This window comes from Cyprinus carpio, chromosome A1 (assembly GCF_018340385.1).
Source record: "Cyprinus carpio isolate SPL01 chromosome A1, ASM1834038v1, whole genome shotgun sequence".
In the NCBI taxonomy this organism is placed as follows: Eukaryota; Metazoa; Chordata; class Actinopteri; order Cypriniformes; family Cyprinidae; genus Cyprinus; species Cyprinus carpio.
In genome coordinates, this window is record NC_056572.1 from 33351309 (window position 1) to 33368219 (window position 16911).

A 16911-nucleotide genomic window follows, 5' to 3' on the forward strand; every position below is an offset into this window, starting at 1 on the left:
CATTTTGTGTAAGATTATAAAAATCTACAATGGATCTTCTTCCTCAAGAACCTTTCCTCAAAGAACCTCAAAGAACCTTTCAGTGATCCGTTATTAAAAGAAAAAAAAAACATTTCTTTGTGTGAAGGACATTTTAATGATCTAAAGAACCTTCTTCCACTGTAAAAAACCTTTTGTGGAATGGAAAGATTCCATGGATGCTAAAGGTTCTTCATGCAACCATCAATGCCAATAGAGAAACTTTATTTTATAAGTGAGGGAGGAACATGAGCATTAAAGGTGCTTTTCCTTCTCAATCCATTTTAATTAAATACAGTTTATATTGTGACCCCAAAATGTATTTAGACACTTAAATTACACTTCATGTCTGAATATTGCTGCTTTAGAGAATAAATAATATATAGCAAGTGTCTGTAAATTATCTTTTCTCTTTGCTAACATTTTTTGCTCAATGACTTTGAATAAGCTGGTGTTTTAGTGATTTTTAGTGGATGTGTGAAGTCAGTTATCCTCAAGTTCACAGGTGCATGAGCAGAATAGGTGGAGTTCATCACATTAATCATCAAACTAAATTAGTATTAGATAGATAGATAGATAGATAGATAGATAGATAGATAGATAGATAGATAGATAGATAGATAGATAGATAGATAGACAGATAAATCGAGTTTAATATTAATACAACTGAATTAATGTTTTTTTTTTTTTTAAGTGCATGGTCTCATATTGGCCATATTAATCTAACTGGCATGCTATTTTAAAGTAAACGTGCTTCTTTAAAATGCAATGTTCTTATCTACTGCAATGACATTCAGACATTTTCAATGTGACTTGGGTGTCTCAAAAACTTTGGGGCCACTGTCTACAAAAGCAATATATCAATTTATCAATAATATTTGCAATCAATTTAAAAATACAGGGTGAGGTGCGTCCAAACATTTGAATCGTAGTTAGTGGAACTACTAGAGAAATCATATAAAAAATTTAAAAAAAACAAAAAACTAGGATCATCACGTGGGATGAGAGCGCACTGCATCGAAATCTTTAGCGTGGGGATCGTGGTGTCAAAAATGCCTATGACTTGTCAAATCAATATGTTGAGAGAGAGACAGAGGTCGATATGTTGTGGTGGCCGGACGCGCGCGTCAGTCCCTGGAGCCCTTGAAGCAGATGTGTTTTGATACGCGCAGGCACGCGACAAGCGTTAGCTCCCGAACGTCCACGCCTGTTTCCTTACGCTCGCACACACCCACAAACAGACGCACGCGGGCGCAAATAACAGGATCCCTGCGTAATTATTGAATGATTGTATCCCCTCGGGAGGCCCCCGAGAGAAGCTCAATGAAGCCACGACCACCATGTCCATGGCAACGGCGCATGATAATGAGCCTCGTGGTCAGAGCGCGGGCGCGCGTTGATTGTTCTGCGTGCCCGCGGGCAGCTGGTCAAAGTAACATGATCTGAAACAATGCTCGGACCACAGGTAGCCTGATGAACGCGCGCGTGCATACGCGCTTTCTGTGTCTTTGCAGAGCCATATAATAAATATGCGACTTAAACACTTATTTCTGATTCCAGGGTGCAAAGCCAAAAGGTTGGGGTGCATTAGTAAAGGTACTTTTGCTAATTCTCTTTTGCTAATTTATTATTACAAGTATTCTTGGTAGCACAGGTACATCAAGGAGATGTCTATTTGACGTCTGCAGTTACATTTGTAAGATGTAGTTTTTAGAGTGTTTGCTCATTAGCTGTGCAAGCAGCGTCACATTTCGTTGCGCGACACATTGCGCTAAGAAAATTACCTTCAGTGCGCATTTCACAAATTGAGATGTTGAAAATTCCCTTAAAAATAATCAACACCCTGCCCAAAAGTGACACTGGATGCGCGCGCATCTTCTTCTCTCTCTCTCCCTGCTCTATCATCCGTGTAACCTTCTTCAATCTAGCGCCACGTTTTTGTAAGACACATCGTGGCGTATCAAATCAGATCCTCCAACCCCTTCGCCGATCGATAGGTCGCAAACAACATTATAGCCCCTAATTGTGATCCCCACACGACTTCATATGATCGATCCCGTGTGATGCGAGCCCAGCTTAGGTTCCCACGGCCGCCCATGTGCTGTCTAACTCCGCTGGGACTGCAACACTTCTGGCTTCGCCTGCGCCATCTGGCCCCTGCCGGCCCATACCGTTACAGGTTCTTTAACATGCTTCTAGTTCAATTTAGACGAAGGGTGAGCACACACACACGGGCTGAGGGAGGGAGGAGACAGGCGTTTAGTCAGTGGCAGATGGTGTGTAAGGGTCTGGTCGCGTCTGAAGGCGTACCGTAGACCCCCTTCAGTGACTGTCCCCCGAGGGGCTTCACAATCAATGAAAAACGAAAGCGCAAAGAAAGGCAAGAACAAGAAGCGAGCGAGCCGGGCTTGAGTTAGTCTACTACAGGCTCCAACACTTCAACTACAGGCTACTTTCTTCATTGCTAGTTCATTCCACAGGAGAGAATCAACGAGCAAAACAACCGGACCAAAGTTGTGACTCAACTTAAGCGCTCATTTTTGCCTTGTATACTCCAAAAAGTATAAAACTAAAAAAATAAAAAATAAAGTAAAAAAATCACATGAAAAATGAAAGAAAAGTAAAAGTAAAAACAATGTAAACATAATACAGTAAAACCTGTAAACTGGTTACCTTTAAGTTACAAAATATTACTAAATATATATATGGAAATAAATACATTTGTAAATAGCCTATAATGTATTGTGAAATGTGCATTAAATGCAATTTTGACTTCTATACTTTTTCTTTATAATATATATATATATATATATATATATATATATATATATATATATATATATATAAAGAATAAGAAGAAATTACAATTAACTACTAAGAAAAAAATACTTAAAATTAAAATTACAAAAATAATATACAAAAATACAAAATCATAAATAAAAAGTACATGAATCACCCGTTTTTTTTGTTTTTTTTATAAAGGAAAACATGCAAAATCGCATTTGTTGAGCTTTATTAAAAAGCATATCTGCATTGGTGTGTTGTATATTGCATTATTGGTTGTTTAATCGGTGTATACTGCATTATGGTTGTGTTGTGTGTTATACTGATGGCGTTTTTATGGGTCACACTTTGTATGTTACTGATCAAAGTTGCTGCCGGTGAGGCCAATTTGATCAACTTTAAGTCATCATGTGACCTTCTATGTTCCACCTGTGTTGTCATCAGAAAGTTTTGCAGTTATAAATGAATGCAAATATATATATATATATATATATATATATATATATATATATATATATATAAGATTGGCTTGGTATTTTAACATTAGCCTATATCTTTAATGGCATATGCAATTAGTAAAATATGCAGTATACATTTAGAACATTATCACATTTGTTTACAGTAAAAATGCACAGACTGTTTTTTTAAATAATAAAACAGAGCAGTGTAGAAACACAGAAACCTTAACTAGTACTAAAAATATAGGATATATATATATATATATATATATATATATATATATATATATATATATATATATATATATATATATATATATATATATATTTGATGGGAAAAATAGTAACGAAACTATAAAGTAGCAGAAGTGTTAAACTCACACAGGTAGTAAATACAGAAAAAGAGGAATGCCATCTTTTCCAGCTCTAATGTCCCACCCTTGCCTCCTGCGACCAGCAAAGTTTCACTAAGAATCCATTTTTTTCCATTCTATGATGTCAGAAAATTTGGCTCATTTAAAGGTTGGTGGATTAGAAATACAGAAAGAGCTCAAAGCATATCTTAACATAGTGATGTAATTTGTCTCACTTGTGTTTGGTTACTATGGACCTCAGGCGAAAAGCTTTTGTGCTTAAGAAAATCGCACTTAAATGAACGACCAAATTAACACCCCCCTCCACCACACCCACCACCAGCGCACACGCGCAAATCTGCCTCTTTTTTTCTTTTGCGCACACACACACACACTATTTCACACAACGAATACTGGCTTGGAAAAAATCGGCTAATGTAAGACAACAGTCCGGCATCGAAGACGTTCAAAAGACCAGCAAAAACAAACATATATTTATTTAAATAGGCTGCTGAGAATGGAACGATAAGGAGGCGATTTGCTTGTTTTTGTGGGGCTCCGTGGATCGCCCGATTATAAGAATGGTAGCGCAGGTGCTGCCTGAATTACCATACAGCTGAGAGCAAACTTATTCGGCCTGCACACAATAGCGGAGCGCCCCGGGGATGGCCACGCGAGCAACACACACACACACACACACACACACACACACACACACACTCATGCACACACGCGCGCGCGCTTCGGACTCTTTTACCGCACGTGTTTAATACACTCACGCACACACACACTCACACAGCGGAAAAAGGAAAGCAAGTGGAGAATTTGGCCTCCATACAAATGATGCGTATTCTTTTGTGAGTTTGCCTGACGCACACACAGTAGCCCGAGGAATGTTTTAGACACAAATCAGGAGACTCACTGAAGCAGGAAACGCAAAGGGAAGTAGACATTTGCTGAAAACTTTTTGAGGATTTTATTCCTCAGATGTGCTGGAAGTGAACTTTTAGATAAGTTTAAATATGCCAAAAACACACGTGAATAAACGAACACAGAACACAAAACTATCAGGTATTTTTGTGTCGCATTGTATGTGTTTTCTAATGCAAATAATCTATCTATAGGCCTAATAAATAATCTAACGTCTAAATCTTCAAGTTGTAAATTACCGTCGCTTTTACGCACACACAGCAGCGCTGATGTGTTTAGGAGAGGTTGGTTGGTAGGGGCTGGTTGCAAGGGAGCCGCATTGTAAAGCGTGGGACAGATTGGGGGTAGTGGTTCATTAGCATATTATTACCCCGGCATGTGGCACTCCGTATAAAGCTGGCGGCAGGCGGCCTCGCTCCAGATACAAACGCACAGTGTCCACGGGAGAAGGACGTGAGGAGGGATGTTGGACCAGTGACGAACTCTGGTTTATAATCAGACCAAGAAGGAACTATAAGAATACACACGAGCATCTTTTCGACTTTTCTTCTCCGACTTCTGAGGATTATATCATTCCGACGGAATTCAACAAGTCCTTTTATTTTAATCTGGGACTTTTCAGTTTGTTTTTGACACACTTTTTCGGTGAAGAACTGGGGATTCTGTTGCTTTGTGCGCACTTGACATGAAAGGGAAATGCGTTCACGCTCAGTCTCTTTTGAAAGCAAGCCTCTTCCAATGAATCAGTGGGTGAAAAGAAAAGGCTTTTAATACGAGGGATCCCCTGGCTGATCTGGGAGCAGCCAAGTTGCTCAAAGACTTTCAAAAAACTATTTATTTATTATTTATTCATCATGGGACGCTACTTACTGTTGCTCTTCTCCATCATGTACATGCTGCTCTGCCAGGTAAGACTGACTTCTCACTCTTGTCTGAATCTAAAGCAATGTGTTTACTGCTATGACATTTAGATCTAATATTCAAACACTGATTGTTCTCCAGGCGTCTTCCTCAGGCGTCTTTGAGCTGAAGTTGCAGGAGTTTTTGAACAAGAAGGGTGTGCAAGGCAACAAGAACTGCTGCAAAGGTGGACTGACCACACCGTACCAGCAATGCGAGTGCAAAACTTTTTTCCGCATCTGCTTAAAACATTATCAGCCCAATGCATCTCCAGAGCCACCCTGCACCTACGGAGGCACCGTCACCCCTGTGCTGGGCTCCAACTCTTTCCAAGTGCCAGATACCTTACCTGATGGCTCTTTCACCAATCCCATCAGGATGAATTTCGGTTTCACGTGGCCGGTGAGTACTGGTGCATTGACTTTTGACTTTGAGAAGTAATTCAGAAGTAATGTTCAGCTCATTCTCTGATGGACAAATCTGTTTTTTGCTATTGCAGGGAACCTTTTCTCTTATCATCGAAGCAGTGCATGCTGATTCCAAAGAGGATCTGACAACAGGTATGTGGTTTCATAACAGAAAAAGAATGTTAATATGAATATTTTTGAACACCATGACTGAAAATCATTTTCTATGCAGAAAACCCAGAGCGCATCATCAGTACCATGACCACACAGCGGCACTTGACTGTGGGTGAGGACTGGTCCCAGGACCTGCACAGCGTAGGTCGAACCGAGCTCAAGTACTCCTACCGCTTTGTATGTGATGAGCACTACTATGGCGAGGGATGCTCTGTGTTCTGCCGGCCCAGAGATGATGCATTCGGTCATTTCACCTGTGGAGAACGTGGAGAAATCATCTGCGATGCCGGCTGGAAGGGCCAGTACTGCACAGAACGTGAGTAAAAATATTGTATATTAATATAGTAAAAATTGCATAAAATCCCATCACATTCCCTTAATGTAATGTTGTTTGTTTGAAAAAGTAAACCCAGATTTGAAAACACTGCATGCAACTTATTTAGAAAAGAGAGGGAGAAAAAGCAAAGTTAACGGTTACGAACAACTTGTAACTAATACCCCCGCCCCCCCACACTCACACTACCCCTTCCAACCCACTCTCCCAACACACCACTTGATTTATTCCAGTCGGGAGGAGGAAAGTTTTTAGGAATAATCTCACGCGTGCCATAAATTTACATGCTGGCGTCCGATTGGTTGCTCCCAGAGTGGACCGGCTGCTGATTGGCTGGCGTAGGGGAGGTATTGTTTGAAGTGGGCAGCTGCCGGGAGTGCGCAGACAATGGAGCAGCTGTCGCCCGCTGGCCGCGCATACACCAGCTGTCCACTCTTATCTTCCCTACCCGGAGACATTGAGAGCACAGGAGGGAAAAAAAAGTTTTGACCCACAGTGAAGAGAGGGAGGAAAGAAGGGTCCCCTTGTTTGTGAGAACCCTATTGTTGTCATGTGTTAAGCAGAAATTCTTCAGTGGTGATTAGGAGATTTGAGTATTTTTTAGCAAGAGAGAACGCTAATAGGTTTAAGTGACCCCTCCTCCCTCTTCATCTGACATAAAATGTCCTAGTTAGGATTTTTGGAAAACAAAGTTAAAATAAGAAAATGTGCCTCCATGATCCTAATGCAGGTGTTTTGTCCTCCTTACAGCAATTTGCCTCCCAGGATGCGATGAGGAGCACGGCTTCTGCGAGAAACCTGGAGAGTGCAAGTATGTGTATTTCAGTGTTTATGTCATTAGCTATTGAAATCACCTTCAGGATTGATTTTCTAATTGGATGATTTGTTTATTTTGTGCATCAGGTGCAGAGTGGGCTTTAAAGGCCGCTACTGTGATGAGTGCATACGTTACCCAGGATGCCTTCATGGAACCTGCCAGCAACCATGGCAATGCAACTGCCAGGAAGGCTGGGGTGGCCTCTTCTGCAACCAAGGTAAGAAAGCGAGCTGAGCGAAAGAGACACAAAAGATCAAAGAAAAGCATTTAGAATGGCCTTGGAAGACTAAACGACACAAGGATGTTTGGTAGAGAGGAGAGAGGCTCACTGAAAGATAGATATGGGATAAACGTTTGAGTTTGCAGCAGCTGTCCAGCTGCGGTCCAGCCATGTGTCACTGCTTTGGGTCGGATTAATCCACATGTGCTCAACATATGTCCGCCTCTGTTACAGATCTGAACTACTGCACACATCATAAGCCCTGCCTGAATGGAGCCACTTGTAGTAACACCGGTCAGGGCAGCTACACCTGTTCCTGTCGGCCAGGATTCACGGGAGCCAGCTGTGAGATCGAGGTCAATGAATGCACAGGAAACCCCTGCCGCAATGGAGGAAGCTGCACTGTGAGTGTAAATGTTTGCAAACATGTAAATTAGACTTGGCCACTATGTACAAACCAATGCTTTTGCATTAAAACACTCGTTCTTGTTCTTTTGCTAAGCATCGTGTTCCTTTTGCGTTTACAGGACATGGAGAATACCTACAGCTGTACCTGTCCTCCTGGCTTCTATGGCAACAACTGCGAGCTTAGTGCCATGACGTGTGCAGATGGTCCATGCTTTAATGGTGGACGCTGTGCAGACAACCCTGACGGTGGTTACTTCTGCCAGTGTCCCACAGGATTCGCAGGGTTCAACTGTGAGAAGAAGATCGACCATTGCTCCTCCAGTCCATGCTCTAATGGTATGATGCACTTTTGAATTTGAACTTCATGAATCTTTGTGATCAAAAGTTGTCCAGAATCTCATTCTCTTCGTTTTTCGATCCTCAGGTGCACGCTGCGTCGACCTGGTGAACTCATACTTGTGCCAGTGTCCCGAAGGGTTCACAGGTATGAACTGCGATCGTGCCGGGGATGAGTGCTCACTGTATCCTTGCCAAAATGGCGGGACTTGTCAGGAAGGGGCCAGCGGTTACATCTGCACGTGCCCACCTGGATACACAGGACGAAACTGCAGCTCACCTGTGAGCCGCTGCCAACACAACCCCTGCCATAATGGCGCCACCTGCCACGAGAGGAACAACCGCTACGTGTGCGCTTGCGTTCCGGGATACGGAGGACGCAACTGCCAGTTCTTGCTTCCGGACAGAGCGTCCCAAATTGGCAGCGACATTCCCTGGACTGCCGTGGGATCAGGAGTCCTGCTGGTGCTGTTGTTGGTAGTCGCATGCGCCGTGGTGGTGGTTTGTGTTCGCTCGAAGGTTCAGCAGCGCCGACGGGATAGGGAGGAGGAGGTCGCCAATGGGGAAAACGAAACGATCAACAACCTCACAAACAACTGTCACCGTGACAAAGACCTGGCCGTAAGTGTCATCGGGGCAGCACCTTTAAAGAACATCAACAAGAAGATTGATTTTCACAGTGATCACGACGACGTGAGCATGACAACAGAGAAGGAGAAGAGGACCTATAAGACACGACATGCGCCTGCAGACTACAACCTGGTGCATGAAGTAAAATATGAAGTGAAGCATGAGGTGAAACTGGAGCACGCTGGAAAGGAGATGGCAGCAAAGGAGTTGTCCGATAGCTGCGATGATGTAAAGTGCCAATCTCTGCAGGATTCTTCGGAATTTGAGGAGAAGCGCAGGAAACGTCTGAAAAGGTAAAAAAATGTGTTTGAGTATTCTTGTCCCAAATAATTTCTTTGAATATTTACTCAGTGTCCTCTCAAATTTAGGCATCACTAACATGCTACTCTCTTTTTTCGTTACAGTGATGCGTCAGAAAAGTCCAAATATTCAGAGTCAAGGTATTCTGAATCAAAGTATTCTGAATCAAAGTACTCAGAATCAAAGTATTCAGAATCAAAGTATTCCGATTCGCTGTATTCCGAGCCAATGTGCGTCGGCATGTGCATCGGCATCCACGTCGGCTTGTGTCGACACCAAATACAAATCCGTCATGGTGATGTCGGAGGAAAAAGACGAATGTGTAATCGCAACTGAGGTGAGTGTCACATGTAGTTGACTTTACATTATGCAAAGAAAGTATGTCCATTTAGCATTCTTACGTTGATTCTGAGAACTAACAGAGGTTTTGTTGTCTTTTCCCTTTTCCCATCTCAGGTGTAATGGGCCTGCAGGAAGCCGATGCTCATTGTGTCCTATGGGAGACATTTTGAACTCCCTAAGAAAATGCTGCTGCTCGAAACCTTAGGTGGAAATGTCCCACCTCATGACTACTGCTGCTGAGAAACTAAGACTGATTGACTGATATTCAGGATGAGCTGGTTCTCTGTACTGAAAGAGGCACAGGCAGTGGTGGCCTGTAGGCTTGGAAACTTGTGGAAATAATAATGGTGGCAGGAGTGTCATTAAAATTTCAAACGTAGTTGTAAAATTGACCTGTAAAGCCATTTTTAAGGTGTTGGACAATATGTGTCCATATTTAAATGTTTTTTAACGTGGGTTCATCACACGAAAATGGCATTAGGAAAGAAGTAACAGAAAGAGAATACAAGAAAAGTAAAGTATCGGAGTGTTTTGCCATGTGATGTCCTATAATGTGTCAGCATTGTGGCAACGTTTTAGCAATATTTTGGCAACATTTGCTGGTTTTCCGCCAATAATTCCCACAGGCTTTTACTGTGCCCAGAGACTGCACCAAACATTAAGGATGTTAAGGAAGTAGTTTAAAATAAATGTGTCACAAACTGTTTTGCCATTGACTGTCTCTGTGACATCGTGGCGAAGTTGTGGTAACATTTTAGCAATATTTTGGCAACATTTGCTGGCCCCACAAGTCAGTGTACAAGGGACTACATCAAAACGGTGGATGTTCAGCCATACTGGCCTGTCTTGCACTGGGTTAAAATGTCACATGATGTCATATCCTGTCACAAGACCAGTGGAATCTATGTGTAAGTGCTCAAAAAAAATCTCAAAGTCTTCCAAGCCTCCGCTTTTTTGCATTATGGTTTAGAAAATGTATGTAATTTGTTTTTCGACGTAAAAAAAATTAAGTTTTGTGTTGTTGATGATGAATAATATCCTTGTTTGTATGTTTTTTTATTTTCTTTTTATAACAAGAGTTGTATGATTTAAGTTAATTTATTTTTATTTAAGTTGTATTTCTAAATATTTGTAATGTTTTTAAGATTATTTAAGTTTGCGTTTTTCCTAAGTTGCTCCTGTTACTTGCAAAGGCACTTCGGGTTGCTGGGATGTTTTGAGAAAAAGTTATTTAAAGAAGGATTGTAAAAATGTTATTAATGCTGTTGTTTTCATTAACAGGCTTTTGTTTGGTTCTCTTTCTCTGAATGAAGTTTTAGCTTAAATTATTTTTCCAAATAAAGATTATGAACTATGAAAGTATTTCATTGTTTTATTAATTCCACCACACACTTCTGTTTCACATGCATTTGGCCTAAATGTTCAAACAGAGCATCTTTACATTCATATTTGAATGCTGACACAATTGTTACAGCATTTTCAGCCTAAAGAAAAGACAAACTTATAAACCGCATGAACCATCAAAAACAAACTGCAAAACCTTTAAAGTGTTGTAAGACACTGCTAAATTGTAGCCTCTTTTCTCGTAAGTCTCTTTTGTGGTGGTTCGATTTTCAGTCAAGTCTTTTCTGGGTGTTGGATTTATGACTTCTATGTGTGCAACTCTGTAAAGGTTGGAAATGGTTCTTTAGAAAATGGGGAATAGATTGGGATGTGGGTTCTTTATTGGGATGAGAACGAAGCTAATCATTAACATCTGCTCTGGCCTCTTGGTCACCCCATACTGGGCTATTCATGGTTTTACCCCACATTCTGCCTGCCGCGGGTGCATCGCTCAAGAGAAGGGCCTTTGAGAAATGCCGTCAAATAGCTGCAGGATGTTTATAAGTTTTCAAACCAGACTAGAGAGAGAAATTTAAGGCTTTGGGAAGGGGGAAAAACTGAACCAGTTGGCACATTTCCTAACTGGATGAAACTACTTGGCAGGTGTTTTGGCAGGAAAGCCTTGCTTGATTTCAAACACACATCACCAAAACAACAACCAAAACCTAGAAAAAAATACAAGTTTTTTTAATGATGTTCTCTTGCAATTTCTATTAAGAGAAAGTTTGTACAAGATTTTGTATCCTAACACTGCTGCAGCTAGAGAACAAAATGTCTTTTGTTGAGCTTTTATGGCTAAACATTAAGCTCGAGGAGAAGTTCAGAGGAGTTCTGGCTGAGGTCTCTTACAGCACTCATCAATGGAGCTCTGGGGAACAGGCAGAGTCACACAATGTAGCGGCGGACAATAGCCGATACAAAAGGGCACCATTTGGGAGAGGCAGTGTGTGCCTATGAATGGAGGGAAGGGAGGGGGCAAAGAACGACAGATGTTGTCTGTCCTCTTGAGTCAAAGCGTCCTGCAGGCAGAAAACACCAGCTAGACCCCACATGGCCATGAAGGAGAGACACAATGGAGACCCTTCAGCTCACGTCTCTTGGTCTTCTCTGATATGTCTCAACGTAACTTTAAACTACTTCACATTGTGCGCCAGTAAAGTACTTCACTTGATTTAGATTCATCCTGAGATCAAACATTAGAAGCTTTATTTAGGACAGTTTTACACTTTCTTTTCACCAAGAGTGGCCTCACTATTATTACTACTCATAGTTACAGTTATGGAGTTTTCAATACCCGTAACACTTAGTAACCTCAAAGTAACCTTGCACAACACCCTAGTAACCACATAGTCATGTGCTAATCTTAGCAACCTCATTGCAACATCATGGCGACCACATAGCAACACCCTGGCAATCACTCAGAACACCTTAGCAACTTCACAGCATTGCCCTGGAAATCATTCAGAACACCCTAGAAACACCATGGCAACACCCTGGCAACCACTCAGAACACCCTAGCAACCCTTATAGCGACAACCTGACAACCACTTAGAACATTTTCATAGCATTGCCCTGGCAATCACTCAGAACACCTTAGCAACTTCACAGCATTGCCCTGGGAACCACTCAGAACACTCTAGAAACACCATGGCAACACCCTGGCAACCACTCAGAACACCCTAGCAACCCTTGTAGCAACAATCTGGCAACCACTTAGAACATTTTTATAGCATTGCCCTGGCAACAACTCAGAATACCCTAGCAACCTCATAGCAACACCCTGGGAACCACTCAGAACACTCTAGCAATGTCATAGCAACGCCCTGGCAACCACCCAAAACATTTCAGCATTGTGGTGGTGTGTTTCACACAGGCAAACACCACATAAATTTAGAAAATGTGCAAACAAATAAAACAACTGAATGTTTGGTTCCTAAACAGTAAATAAGGGTGTGGCCTTTTATATTAAAATTATAATACAATCTTAATATTGCTTTCGTGAGAAGGCTTTTGCCAAGTGCAACCCAAGAAGATCAAAGTGTTCTGCATTTCAATTAGCACTAGAGCTTGAGCTGCCATCAGTGTGACTTCATGGAATATAAAGAGGGGAATAAGAGGTTTGCTCTGTGATCCCGTTGCATTTTAATGAGTCGATCATGTAGAGTCCTCAGGGAACAGAGCGTAACACTATATTCCGGCACAACATGGACGCTAAAATACAAAACAGCAGCGTACCCGAATCACAAGTCATCAGTCACATGCAACTGAGCTGCGAGAGCATGGCTCATGTCCACCAACGCTGGATATGCACCGCAACCAGCAGCTGAAGGACCAGCGTTTTGGAAAACTGACTGGGGAAGAACCAGAGGCAGAGCTGGACATAACTGAAGAACACAGAAGACAAGGAGAAGAACATGTGAACTGGGAACAGGAGAACAAGGAAGAGGACTCGGGTGCAATAGGGACAGACCAGGTGTGATGAAATAGTCATGAGGAGAGGCAGAGTCTAGCTTGAGTTACACCTGCCGCTTCTAAAATAATGAAGAAAAGAGCCAGAGGAGAAAAGCCACAGAGATGGGGAGAAGAAGGAGAGATACAAGATGCTGACAAGGACATCAGCTAATTCTTGGGAGCGTTGAGAAGGTTTGTGGAGTGTTTTATTTGTGGACTTCTGCTTTTGGATTGACTTATGTGCTATTATATTTCATCATTGCTGGTTACTCTCATCTTACGTTAAAAGGTGCATGTCTTGCTGACATTGTATGTCTGTGCTGTAAGCTCATGCCTCAAACATGTATGTAGATGTTAAATTGAGTATCTGCAAAATGTAACATTACTTGATTAGTAGCTTGAGCTATGGCATAAAAACCATCTAACCTTTAAGCCTCAAGGAACTTGTTTAACCCACAAGCTACATTAAAATATCCTGTTTCTGGTACAGATCCTGCTTAGATTGCACTTATCGCTGTATTTGGGAGTTAAAAGTCTCTACCTTCACCTCAGAGATTTAAATTATTCAAGAATGCTTGGACTCCGTCACAATCTGGCAATCAGTGAAATTAAGGTAATGCGTCCTGAACAAGCAGACGTTGTGATGTCAGTTTGTTCTGTGCTACTTCGTCTCATGACATGACCGTGTCCATCAATCTGGTGTATAAAACGTAACTCAGAAAATTTAAAATGCATTTTGTTGTTTACATGCAAATGATTAAAGAATACAGTGAGAACACCATTTACATGCCCTTACACACTGGCACACATCTCTTTCTTAAGATCAGTATCATTCTCCTCGAGCTGCAGGTGGAGCTGAACACTATTGGAAATATGTCAGTGTGTTATTTGACCATGTCTAATTCAGATAATGGATGAAAACAAAGACTCATTAAAGAATGTTGCACCATCTGCTTTAATCTACTACTAATCAACTTCTCTGCAATCCAGGAATAAGTAGCACAGAGTGTCAATTTTTATAAAATTGTTGAGAAATTTAGGCAAATAGATAATTTTCTACCAATAAGAGCACTGTATACATACTGAATTGATTTGCGAGATTCCACAGATTACACAAAAAAAGTTATGGGGGCCAACTTATCAAGAAAGCAAAATGTAAAAAATAATTGTCAGCAGAATAAATCTGATGATCTTTTATGTGCAGACACAAGCAACAGATCTAGACCAAAGCGTGACCTCTGAGAGTTGACCTGAAGAACTCAACTGCAATCTAAAGGGACAATTATTACTGAACTGAGAGACCAAAGCATGACTCGACTGGAACCTGCTCTCCAGCACTCAGAAAGTATCTCTGTGATAGAAATTCAGAGCAGGAGAGGGAGCGCCAACACAAGCAGAAGAGGAAGCATCAGCATGAGCAGAAGAGGAAGTGTCAGCCAACACACAGGTGAAATTTAACCCTGTAAAGCCTTACATATGAAATAATAGTCAGAAGAAAACTTTTTTTTAAGAAAAATTTGTAATTTGGTGCAGTCACTGATATTTATATGACCTAAAAGCTTGTAATGTAAATCAATGAGATCTGCATTACAATGCAATACAATGACGTCTGAGAGATGAACAAATAAAAGTTCCCCAAAAGCCTGATGGATTATATTTGAAACTCACATTTTAACATGGTTTTTTCTTAAAAATGATGTGTGGATAATCAAGTAAACCAAAGCTGCTTCAGTCCAGTAAATGTCCATCTTGAAACATTAACAATATAATAACAATTGTTCTTGCATTTACTTTTATATTTACAATTTGAATAAAAGGCCTTGCTAAAAAAAAATCTAAAGACTGTAAAGACATAGGACATGTAGTAGAATGTGTACAACAGGGATTGATAATTAGAAATGTGCATATCCATTATGATACAGTAGGCTTTATAGGGTAAGACTGCAGAAGTGTGTGTGTATTAGTATATTTTGTCCTGTATATTCAATAATCAATGAACAATACTTTATAATGTTAATTATTTAATCATTTAATTATTCATTTATTTAAATATTTGTAATCATCAGTAAAGTATCAATGATATGTCTTCCTCAAACAGAGACTAGAAGAGAAGCGGAACAAAGCAGCAGCCGCACCGTTTTTAAAAGAGCCAATTGCTTCCTCTCACGGGACAGGGAACAGGAAGATGACAGTCCTTCTGCTCCCGTGCGCCCATTCGAGAGAGGACACCCTCTTCCAGTCAACCACAGTCCTGAGTGCAAAGCCACCATCCCCTTCTGAAACCCAGACTTGGGTCTCCCATCCTATAGGAGGCGCTCCGACAATCTCAGCAATGAGGCAATGAGCGCCCTCTCCCCCCAGCGGCACATGTCCTATTCAAAATTCAGATGTGGGGACAGCCAATCTCGGAAAAAAAAACGGTACTTTGAAAAACAAAAGCCGCAGGAATGGCGGATACTCAGACACCTTGGACAAACAATCCAGATCTGATTCCCGCCAATCTCTGAGCCCCACCCACTCCCCTCTAAGCCCCGCCTCACCTGCATCAACACCAAACATCTCTCAATCAATGCGGAGATGGAATCAGGTTCCGTCCCCTGATTTACCCAAATACCACACCTTAACTGCAGAGAAGTCGGTCAATGATCAGAGCAGAAGCAGCATCAGGCGGGGCTTGGAGGCACTAATTCTTTCAGAGAACACCAGGTCTTCCAATCAACCAGCAGTGCCAGAGATGACCATTGAGGACTATGTGATCATAGCCGATATTCCCCGATTTATGCTGTACCCTGAGGAAGAAGAAGCAATAACAGTCAGGAGGAGGCCACAGAGCCGGAGCCCACGCAGAGACAATCAGCACAGGTCAGAGATTTGAAGAGAGATGGAGAGTGGTCCCACTTTGCACTGACATGGTCCTGGTGCTGATGCAAAAGCAGATGCCTAATCTGAGCATTTTCAAAGAAAAAATGGTGACTCACGGAAAGTCCCAATACAAGTTACTACAATCCCTTATTTACAGCTTATATCTTAATCATAATTAAATAACTTTTGACCATTACATCAGTGTTAGCAGAAGTTTGGCAAACCAAATTACTGGATGTTAAAATAAGGTCTAAAACTAAACTTAAAATGTAAATAAACAAGTAAAGTACAATATCAAGGGTTTTCAAACTCTTTGATGGATCATCAGATATGATGTATCCCAGAGGATGGACTATTTTCCTAAAAACTGTATGAGAAATATTTATATATAGTTATATATAAAGTTTATTTAGTTTTATTTGTTGTTAGTTTTTTTATTTATGTTTAATTGTTTTTATTGTATTATTACTAAGTGTTAAAAACTAGTGCTGTCAATAGGAAAAATTAGTGACTAATCTCACTGTTTATATTCAGTAAATAAGATAGAACTATTTGTATTCAACATAAAAAAAAATTTAAAAAATTAAAAGTGCCCCTATTATGCCATTTCCAATATTGCCTTTCATGCAGAGTGTAATAGGCTATAGCTGTATGTAAGCCGAAAATGCATGTTAAATTAAGTTATTGTCTCCCAAAACTGACTCTGAACAGTCTAACAAGTCGTCAGTAAATCGAATTCGACTTCCGTGATGGCTACACATCACTGGGTAATACATTTGGATAATTCCTGCCTATGTTCTACTT

General features: G+C 41.0%; 1 protein-coding gene across 1 annotated transcript; it reads left to right on the forward strand.

The window, feature by feature from the left end:
- The first annotated feature begins 4417 nt into the window (after positions 1–4417).
- On the forward strand, positions 4418–10328 carry LOC122146088 (delta-like protein A). The gene is made up of 11 exons (XM_042763375.1): positions 4418–5451; positions 5546–5845; positions 5943–6003; positions 6083–6340; positions 7109–7169; positions 7262–7392; positions 7630–7799; positions 7923–8139; positions 8228–9062; positions 9174–9406; positions 9526–10328. The coding sequence occupies exons 1-10, from the start codon at positions 5398–5400 to the stop codon at positions 9403–9405; spliced, it is 2319 nt and encodes a 772-aa protein (XP_042619309.1). The 5' UTR covers positions 4418–5397; the 3' UTR covers position 9406; positions 9526–10328.
- The last annotated feature ends 6583 nt before the right edge of the window (positions 10329–16911 follow it).

Bases quoted from the DNA above. Each gene is read 5' to 3' on its own strand.
- LOC122146088 (XM_042763375.1), top strand. From the start codon at position 5,398: ATGGGACGCTACTTACTGTTGCTCTTCTCCATCATGTACATGCTGCTC. The intron at 7,800-7,922 runs GTGAGTGTAAAT...TTGCGTTTACAG, and splicing joins GCAATGGAGGAAGCTGCACT to GACATGGAGAATACCTACAG. The intron at 9,063-9,173 runs GTAAAAAAATGT...TTTTCGTTACAG, and splicing joins CGCAGGAAACGTCTGAAAAG to TGATGCGTCAGAAAAGTCCA.